This window comes from Coccomyxa subellipsoidea (assembly GCF_000258705.1).
Source record: "Coccomyxa subellipsoidea C-169, whole genome shotgun sequence".
In the NCBI taxonomy this organism is placed as follows: Eukaryota; Viridiplantae; Chlorophyta; class Trebouxiophyceae; family Coccomyxaceae; genus Coccomyxa; species Coccomyxa subellipsoidea.
Window position 1 is genome coordinate 1,113,593 of NW_005178026.1, and position 10,592 is coordinate 1,124,184.

The window sequence follows — 10,592 nt, forward strand, 5'->3', positions numbered from 1 at the left end:
AGGTGTCTTCTTTGCTGCACTCTCAGAAGGGCTGACTACGGGCTACCTTTAACTTGCATGCGTGTGGCCATGCATGCCACGAGGCAGCCAGCCGTTCAATGGCGGTGAAAAATCCAAGTTGTTGAAAACAGATATTGTCTGGATCAAGCGCCGCTCATGACCTACACCCCAGCAAGTGCGCATGCATGCGCCTAACATGAGCCTTCTCGCATGCACTTTGAACTGCCCCGACCTTATTCTTCCTCCCCTGTGAATTAGGGTTCAGTGAGTATGGATTCAGGGTTCACGATTTAGGGAAGGGACCATTATAGTGATGATGTTTCACGGAGAATGCAATGGTGGATTTAAGGTTTAGAGTCGATGAAGGGTCGAAAGAACTATATAACACAAAATGGATAAAGTCTAATGCCAGCGGAAGACTGCCGACTGACTGCAGCCCCGCTGGCAGGCCGGCGCCAGTGTCATTACAGGGACGGTCTCTAGTGACTGCAAAAAGGGAAATTGACAAAGCGTGGTGGACCCTGCATCAGCTTGTGTTGCTGGGCGTGGCATGGCAGCTGGGAGAAGGCACTGCCTATTACCATCAAGTGTTCTGCACATGATCATGTCTCTGTTGCATGGTATGATGGTGTTGCCATTTGGTTACGGCAGGCCACGTGTTGTGCACACCAGCTGTCAGCAGCTTACAGATCAGACGAGGAATTGCAACGTGCACCTTCAGCATGCCAGGACCAGCACCAACTTCGCAGCAGTTTTCACCGCCAACACAGTAGTGAACGAAACCCACAGCAATGCAATACTTCCAATCGCACAGTTCAAGCCCGATAACACATCTTGCTTCGTTCACTTATAGCCTATACTTGCAAGTTAAGAACATAGAACGCAGTGCTCAAATTTCAAAGGAAGTCCCAAAAACACATCTTAGTCCTCTGAAACCCCAACTATCAGAGCAGACATTCCAAACGTCCTCGCAAATTCTTAAGAACATGCTCGTTCATCAGTGCAGCTGCTTGCAAGCGCTGCTAATCGGCGCCTTGCACCTTGAGTCTCCACTGTCAAAATACTTCAAGTCGCTTTGTCTCTGAGAGAGAGTATGCACAACAGGGTTCGACAGTGCCGTCACAGAAAATGCGTGGCTGCCCAGACAGCACTTGCCCACGTCTCTTGGCGTACCTAAGGATCCCTGATCTGCCTAGTAGATTTGGCTGTCAGTGTGCAAAAGGGCAGACCAGAACCCCGTCCCAAAAATCAAAAGCATGAGCCCAATCAAAGCCTGGTCTCCAAGTGTCTGAGACAGAGTCTGCACAAAGTGCAGACTCCGCAAGGTCTGTGGATGCCATAGTGATGCAGATGGAAAACGCGCATCAATGCATGCATGACTGTGAAAAGTGTGCCTGCGCCTACTTTCCGCAGCCGCCATTAAAGGGGTTTAAGACGCATTCGCGCACGCTCTTTTCCGTGGCAGCGGCGCCGTCTGAAATCTTGTTGGCCACATCGGAAGTGAGCTTTGCCGCTCCGTCGATGAGAGTCACTCCAGCACTGAGACAGCTGTCCTGGCAATACATCGGCACCGGCATGACAAGGCACGCCGCCTGAGGGATGTTTGCACAGGGGTCGATGCACTGCGCGTTGCAGTAGTCCTTGCCTTCGGCGTAGAGGCCCGCGGCGCAGAAGGGAGTCAAATACTCTACGTAGATGGCTGCGGCGCAGATCGTGCTAAGCACCTGCACCGTGTTGTGGCTGAAGATGCAGACCTCCTTGCCCTGCGGTGCACGAATCAATTTCAATTTCAAATTTGAAATCGGAAGATGGTCGGGGTCTTTAATATGCTGCACGTTTGCCCAGACAGCACTTTCTCAGTTCCCTAGTAGGCAAGCGACTACTGGAAATCAGCTGAATCCCATCATCCCCTTCAAGGTAGAATGTTAGCAGCTTTGTTTCTTTTCCCCTTGCAAAGCATTGTATTGCTTTCCTGCTTGGGAAACCCAGGCATTGATAATCCTCTCCGCAATTTTGGAGATCAAAAGGGTACATTACCATTCTGGGTAGACTACAGCCTGTGACAGGCTGCCTGCTTTAAAAAGCAGAAGCACATGCCCATTCTATGGACATCCACTTATCATTGTTTTTTTTCATATATATTTTTTAACACGCTTTTCCTGCCCAAGGCAAGCTGCGTTTGCAGACAAGCTGCAGGTAAAGGCTGCCACATATCCTACCTCTTGATGGACTCGCCAGATCCAAGCAAGAGCATTCAACCGTGGGCACGGGGTTCAGTAATTGTACCGGCTACCGCAAGTCGGGGCCGGCTGAGGACCCTTGGGGGTTCAAATTTGAATTCAGATTGCACCTGAGCGGTGCAGGCGTCGTAGCACGCGCTGGCGATATCTTCGTCCTTGCCCCACACGTTCAGGCCGTCGGGGCAAGTGACCTCGGGGGGCGGCGGCGGCGGAAAGTTATCCGGGGGCGGTGGCGGCGGGGAGGGGTCTGCGCGCAGCACAGCAGTCTTAGCCTTAATCTATTTGCGTAACTTCCAAAAAATGGTGGCCAAGTGTACAAGCAGGAGACAGAGAACTGCAGCCATGCATCAGTGTGGTTACTGGAGGATTTCCTGCAAGTGAGCTCCTGCTAATTCGTGTTGTGTCATCCTAGGGACCCCGGACATGGTATGATGTTGTACGTAGAGCAACCAGTATGCCCGGCAAGACCAATATTTTTGGTCAGAGTTGAGTGAGCCCTCCCCTACTTTAGGAAAAGCTTCGCACAAAATAGAAAACTCACTTTTCAGCCCCTCAGTTTTTCAATGGCCACCACGATTTTAACGTAATAGGGAAAGTAAGCTGCTGTACCTGAGAACTGGTAGTTGGATTTTCCAGAGGAGCCAGAACCGCCGCTTGATCCACCAGAGCTGCCAGAACCGCCGCTTGATCCACCAGAGCTGCCATCATAAGTGCTGCCAGATCCCCCAGTGTAAGTGGCGCCGCCAGCATTGGCGCCGCAGGCAATGCTGCCTGATACGAGCCCCGCGCAGAAGCCGTTCTGGCAGGAGGAGAGATAAGGGCAGCCGTCGCCACAGTTTGGGCCGTCCAAGAGACCGCACAGCAGCCTGCGGCCCTGTGCTGTCAGGCCAGCGCCAGCTGAGGCGGCCAACGCCTGCAAAAGAGCAGTGCAAATATTCAATAAATGTGTTTTTGCTGTTCTCGTGTATGGTAAGATAGCAGGAGACGTTCTCGTAGATGTCTGTACACAAGGGTAGCAGGATTTCAGGTTTATCACTCATGCACAGGGAAGGCTTATGTTGCTCTGAGAGCACCACGACTAAGGAGGACTCATGTGCATCGTGACACTGCGTGTAAATAAGACGCTAGATGTACCGCTGCGCACCTGGGCGTTTGTGTGCGTTCCTGAGACAGAGTGCAGAAGCTTGCGCACAGACGGGAGGGCGACCTGCAAGATCCAGGGTTGTATCAGACGTGGCCAGACTGGCACCTTAAACACGGGACCATAATATTTGCAAAACAAAAAATTTCAAAGCTCCAGCTTTCGATGTGAATGCTTGCCTCCGCGCCAGGCAACGCAGCAACCGAAGAGGCCAAGATCGCAACGATCAGTACGTAACGCTTCATTACTGTAATCCGGGAGGGCTACCTGAGCGCACAGGCACAACATTTATGTCAACAGTTAATCGTTTTCCGATACGTGTGCAGCCTGATTGGGGGTGTGGGGGAGTTAATTCTGACGCGAATTGCGCGAGATCGGGTAACGCCGATGGGTCCTCAAAGAGCAACACTCGGCGACAGCTATGGGATGACGACGCTAGCAACCATTCTCTATATACACGCATCCCGTCACATATTTGGTTTCAATTTTTCTGGATCCGCACTCTGTGTATTCGGAGTCCAGCACTGATTTTAGGGAAAACGCACACACAGCAGAGTTGGTTAAGGTCTCACCTGTCTTGGTTGGCAGCAGCCAATCTTTTGGATTTTATGGGTATCCCAGTTTCCAGAAGCTTGTCTTACATCAGCACCTTAAAAGTTGCAGTTCTGAAGTCTTGGGCTGCTGTCGACCGCCGACGTCACGTTGCTCTCCAGGGTTCCATGAAACAATCTTGAGGGTTTTGTTTGTCAATTAGGTCTCTCCCTCATCATTTGGGAAATACCCCTTTCATGTATCGAAAACCTGCCGTTACAATAGCCAGCCAAGTCTACAGCAACCTGCTTGAGTGGTATTTGACAGCTGGAAAGGATATTTCGGACAAAGTGCATCCGATTCAGCAGATGCTGCGAAGAGAAACGCCGGCATGCCGTTGCAAGCTCTGCAGACAATTGCAGCACTTCTAGCTGAAAGGCTGAAAATCTGCAAGCGCCACTGGCAATTGACTAATGGTACAGCTCCCAGCACTGCTTTGCGTAGTTCAGGTGCTGGCTCTGGCGCTCCTCCAGGGTTGTATATAAGTACGAGTCCATCCTGGCAACCTCGTCAGTCAGGGGTATGTTTTTGATGTCCGCCTGCACAGCGCAGCATGAACATTAGTAAATTCTCAGCATGCATGACCTTCGCGTGACCATTCCACGCCACCAACTCCCTTTGAGGGCATCCCTGTTACTGCAGCGTGCGCACTATAGCTACAGCATTTGCTAGACACAGCGCAGGCGCTCGAGTGTGCAAATCTATGACAGCAATGAGTTTGCCAGTCTCGTTAAAGTGATCTCATTTGCACATGGACTGATTTCAGTGCTTTTAGCAATAGTGCCACTGCAGAGGTAACTTAGTAAGGAGCCTGCAGCGTTCAGAGGACACAGAGCACTGACCTGGGCGCCTTTGCGCTTCTTCAGGAAGTAGGTGGTCTTCTTGTGCTCAAAGGCCTTGTCGGACGCGCCGGCATTCTTCTTGCCGCTGAGCAGCATCAGGTTACCTAAGCGGTGCACCCACTCTCCTCGCTGCACCTCGTCCGGAAAATCTCTCTCCCACCCGCTGCCGCGTTTGATGTTCTGGGGCAGTATGTGCTCCACGTGCACTGTGAGAGTGGTGTCCTGTGCAAACAGAAATATGGGAAATTACTAAATACTAAACCCTGACGGGTCACTGATTATGAACAGGCCAAATATTTAGGGCTGGTGTGCGGCCGGGGGTCCCAATGCACTTCTTCTAAAACCCCCACCTAGAAATTTTGACATCAGGAGATCTTAATGTCAGAGAGAAAAGGACGGGGCTCGTTTGTTCTTGCCAGCTTTTGTACTGCACAATCTCTGACCAGGCGATGTACTGAAAGTGAAGACAGGTAAAGCTGTCAAGCAGCGTATTCAAAAAAGGGAGATGAGGGCACCTTGACATCATATTGGACGTAGCTCTGGTCGATGCGGCTCAGCACAAACTCGTTGAGTCGGATCAGCAACGGCCGAGGAACGCCCTTTATGGTGTAGATCGGGCCTTCCAGCCGCCGCAGGAATTCGAATTTCTCCTCTGGGCTCAGCTCCAGCCCGTCTATTGCGGCGATACTCTTCCCATCTCCCCCTGCGCATGCAAACTTGACGGGAATTTTTAGGGTTGTTAAGGGTTGACGATGAGTCAGTAACCTCTCAAAACAAGCACTTACAGGATCACACTCGTCGCACTTACTGGCAGTTTTGATCCTCACCATCATCTCCATCAACGTGTGGTTGAAAGCAAATATGTCACAGCACAGCAGCATGTAACTTTGTGTTGTGGTGCAAAGAAGCTCGAGAATCTAGTTGCTCACAATAAATTCAGACAATGTTCTGCCCGATGCAAAATCACCCAGTCACTTTTTAGTGCAGTCTGCGGTGCTCTTTTTTATTATATTCTCGGTGTCAGGACAAGCCGGAGACAAATAACTTCTGCACATATGGCGAGCTATTAGTAAGAAGACGATGCAGAGAAATTCAAGCCAGAGAAAAAAAGGGAACGCTGACCAGTGCGCAGGCTCTGCGTGACTCGTCCAAAGCGTTCATGGATGGCGTTGAGATCAGCTCTGCCCAGCAGCAGAAACCACGCAAGGCGCTCCAGCTTCCTCAGAGCTTCCACCTTCATCTCGGCGCTGAACCTGCAGTCCGCTGCTAGCACTAGCGCTGCCGGCACCCACCCGTCGCGCGCCCTCTCTGGCAGCCGGCTCAAGCTCCTCAGGAAGTACTCCACGCCCCTCTCCACCTGCAATAGAGGGGGACATATATCAGGATTTCCAAAGAGGGTAACATGTTCTTCGAGACCCCTGAACAGGCAGCATTCCCTCGCTGATGTCCTGAACATTCGAAGTGAGTTGTTGAATGTCCGTCTGGATGTTATAGTCGGTGCCATCATGCGCATTATAGAGGCTACTACGAATAGAAATCTGATGAGCAATGCACCTAAAAGAACAGTATTTCTGTCTGTTTGTTTAGCTTCCTGCAGGGAGGAAAAATCAAGCTGGGCATTGTCTGAAGCGCCGGGGAGTCTGTACATTTCAAGTGCGGCAGATGCCATCGCGTAGCTGGGCAGGAACTCCTCAACAAACCACATGCCCGCAGCTGCCGTGGGGTTGCCTTTCGACGTGTCGCAATGCCTGGTCCATGCCTGATAAAACAACTGCGCCAAAGTTTTCCTGGATTTCAGAGCTATGTGGACCCCGGTCAAATCCGCAAGGTTCTGATTGCAATCACTGGTGGTCCAACCTTGGGAAAATGATGGAGCAGAACAGGTTTGCCATGCGCACGATACATGAGGGCATGACTGGGAGGTGCATTCCAGACTTTAGCAGACAGAGTACCCTGTAGGCATGGGTGTACCTCTGATATATTGATCAAGGAGTTATATGTGTTTCAGTCACATGCTGAATCCCAGTATGTCGAGGATATGGTCATAGAATTTTCCATACAAGAGGTTTGAGCACCTGATTCAGGTCCACCACTTCTGTGTTGATGCTGTGGCGCTTGTTGAGCTCAATAGTGATGAGGTGCCTGAATAGCATGCTTAGCTGCTCCCTGCCCAGTTGCTGCTCCAGCTTCTGCGGCACCAAAATAGAATCCCTTCAGACAATCTGACAATATGCCGTCATGGGGAAGAATCCGTTCATCAGGAGTCAAGTGCATGTATGCCTGACCTCAGGACTTACGCTATGTGAAACTGGATTTCTCAGCCTAGCCGATCACATCAGTCACACTGGCTTGAGCCTTGTAGAGGCACGCATGACAGACACATTTGCATTGGTGTCAGATTAAACACAGCAGCAATGATGTTGTCACCTCCCAGCTCTGGCTGGCTGACAGCTGGTCTTCCAGAGGGACAAGTTCAAGCACTTCTGCTTTCAGCAAGTCCATAGCTGCCAGCTTCATTCCTGTGGTCATGTTGCCAGTCCTGTACACCTGAAAGCAGGCCAGAAGACGTCACTCACGTCACTCGTTGCAACAAATTGTGCGCTAATCAGTGATTCCTAACTCTGAAGCAAACTTGCTCCAGCGCACCAGATCAATCGATCAGCGTAAGAATATATTATGCAGATCCTTAGAGGTGTCACTCCTGCACATAGGCTTTATTTGTACCTGCAGAGCGGCTTCTGTGTCCCGGTACCTTGCTACAATAATGTGCGTCCGGGTCATGATATACTTTGTCACAGCAATGCACTGCTGCGGGGTGCAATCCTCCAGCCTGTTCATGATAGCCTGCACAGACACGCTGAAAGTTTCTTGCCTTGTCACCCTGGCACTGCATATTTATCACTGCGGACGGCATGTTTGTCACAAGAGGACGGTAAACACAGTATTCCGTAGCACCGTACGGGTCATGATCAAGAAGTGCAACTTGCGGATTTGCCCTTGTATTTTCCTGGGTGCATCCCGCTGCCATCCTAAAGAAGATGCTTCAGCTAGTGTCCGGCATGCAGGGCAAGTTGCACTGCTGCTTGTGTAGATTACCGATGGGAGTTCACAAATGCACTAAGAAATCACCTTCAGGTTTGCCCAGATGTTCTCCTGCGTGATGGTGGGTGGGCTGCTGAAGAAGGGAGATCCCTCCACAGCAGAGGGCTCCCGTGAGATGGCGTTGAAGAATGCCACGTCAAATTTCTTCAGCTCCAAGCGAGGCTGAGCTGGCACCTCCTCGTCTGCTTTCTCAGGCTGCCAAAGTCTGTCTGTGATCCTGCCCATAATAGCGCCGAGACATTTTATGTTAGTCCTTGTCCTCACAGGTAAATGTTGCGGTTCAGCACCAGTATGCGCAGCTCACTGGTTCATCACCGATGAACGGCTCAGCACTGCGTTTCTTGGAGTGGGCGTGATGCAGGTACAACTAACAGAAATGAAGATGAAGATTGTTCACAACCTTCAAGAAATACCGGGGGGTTTCAAAGACTACCAGTACTAGTAACCCCTGGAAATACATTGCCAAGTGGGTGGAAACCGGGCTGTACTAGGTACGGGGCAGTACTTTGATGGGATTACGGGGACATGGAGCACTTTAAGGGAGTCTGTGCTGATCATGTGGGTCTTGTGTGTGCGCAGCTGTCAGCAACATTGAGCCCCGTGATCATGTTTGGAGCTGCCAAGCCATTCTTTGCAGCAAGGACGCACCTATGCGCAAACCTGGCTTCATCCTTTTCGCCGCCATCCAGGAGCTTCTTGCGGATGGCAGCCAGGATGAGGCAGAGGGTGACTAAGCGCTGCTGGCCGTCCAGGATCTCCAGCACTGTGCTGCCGACTTTGTCCACCACGCACACGTTCATCATGCTAAGGCTGAAAATGCCCAGATTCCTGAACACAGCGACCAGAGCTCCTCAAAAGTCACTTCTGTTTACACCAGATTCGGAGGCTTTTGGTCCCATTGCGCAAGTATCTGAGGCAGCTTTGCGTATATCCCAGAAACACTGAGTATGTGCAAGGAATCTGCTTGTCAAGCCTGCGGAAATGCTCAACACTGAGCGAGGTTGGTGAGGAAGAGGATGGAAGAGAAGGGAAGGGGATCTTGGGAGATCACTTGATGGGGGTGGATCCATCCTCGATCTGGCCCAAGAAGTCTTCCAGAAGTTTCAGCGCCAAGCCGTCGTCCCACAGGTACGGCCGCTGCGCTTTGAACAGGCTGAACACGTGGCTGCTGAAGGTCTCTGACAGCCTGAAGTCGTTGGCCTCCATCGTCTTTCCTCCAGGGGTCGCGTCATCAACTGGCTGGTAGAGATTCATTGGACCAGCACCGTTCTGGAGCTCGCTGCGATCGTGTCCTGGCTCTGTTCGTGCTGCTGATAATCTTATCCTGGCCCATGTACAGGGGCGTTTCACGAACCTGCTCAGCCCAGTCGGAGAATGCAAGGAGTGAAGAGATGTCAGCGAACACTGATTGCGACTATGAGTATTGCAGCCGTATACTTCATGTGTTGGGTGTTTGGGCGTGGAAAAGGGTGTTCCAACACATCGCAGCACTGCGGTGCGAGTTCCACACAAGGTGTAGACTGAGATGCCGTGGATAGCAGTGATATATAAAGCGTGGACTTAAGTTGATTTGATTGAATGAAAGCATTACTTTTCGCTCGTACAAGGTCTGCAAACTCCCGTCGATGCTTCCCAGAGTGCAGCAAAGAAGGGGAAGCTGAGGGAAGCTTCCAAGTTTGGCGAAGCTGGAGTCCCATGTCACGTTGCCTCATCTCCCTTTCTGGAACGTCTTTCCGATTCTCGGAGGGAAAAATTCACGATCCCCAAAGGATTAACACTATTTTATCGTTCCAGATTTCCACTCTGACATCTTGACTAGGCTCACGAGCGCACACATAGTACAACCAATCTCGGATGCTTGTCGCCGTCCCGGTATAGCTTGAATATTGCCTTTGCGAGGTGAGGGACGTCCCTTTGCTATACATCAAACGCAAACACTTGAAAAAGTGCTCTTTCCGGACGTTCGGCATCCTCTTGCCTTACTGCCAAAGTCTTTAGTTTCTGACATCTTGCTGACTATTGTGTCTGGCGGCACGTGTATACACTCCATTTTGGTGTCTTTTTCAAGTTTTCTTTCTAACATTGGAAACGCAAACGTACTTGTTCAGAGCCTGGCTGGAGGAGCTGATCATTGCATAGTTGGTCTCTACACATTCTGGTCCTCTGCATCCTCTGCATCCATCCTCTGCAAGGGCAGTCCCATTCCGGTCTTCTTCTTTCTGATTGCAGGTACTCCTCACATTGAACAAGTGACAGCAGCTACATCAGCCCCTCAAGCAAAGGCAGTCTTGCAGCAGGCAGCTGCTGCCTGAGCAAGAGCATTAGTGAGAGCCGCTTGCAAAAGAAGTCAGCAAGCTGGCATGAGCACGACGATTCACAGGCTGTACAGGGCGGCACAGCCGTCAGCAAATGACGTGGATGTGCCGGTCCACCCGCCGCCCACATCAGCGGCCACATCAGCGCGGCTTACCTCGCGAGAATATGCCCTGAAAACCAACGCCTCAGAGGTCGCCGTCTGCGATGTGGCCGTGCATCCCCCTCAGCTCAAGCAGCTTGTTGCAGGTGTGTTGCTTTTGGCACCCCTTCCTTGTCGATCCTTGCATGGCGCTAAGACTTTGCTTTTCTGCTGAAATTACTGCAGTTGTGAGAGGCATCAGTCTCACTGTTCCTGCCGCT

At 51.2% G+C, this 10,592-nt stretch overlaps 1 protein-coding gene across 1 annotated transcript; it reads right to left on the reverse strand.

The window, feature by feature from the left end:
• Window positions 1-1,400: 1,400 nt before the first annotated feature.
• COCSUDRAFT_58215 (hypothetical protein) lies at window positions 1,401-9,170 on the reverse strand (the record flags this gene model as incomplete). Its single annotated transcript, XM_005644467.1, has 13 exons — window positions 1,401-1,763; window positions 2,351-2,487; window positions 2,850-3,153; window positions 3,385-3,447; window positions 4,815-5,036; window positions 5,330-5,517; window positions 5,937-6,171; window positions 6,890-7,003; window positions 7,242-7,361; window positions 7,539-7,658; window positions 7,944-8,133; window positions 8,565-8,744; window positions 8,968-9,170. The coding sequence occupies 13 exons, from the start codon at window positions 9,168-9,170 to the stop codon at window positions 1,401-1,403; spliced, it is 2,439 nt and encodes an 812-aa protein (XP_005644524.1).
• Window positions 9,171-10,592: the final 1,422 nt, after the last annotated feature.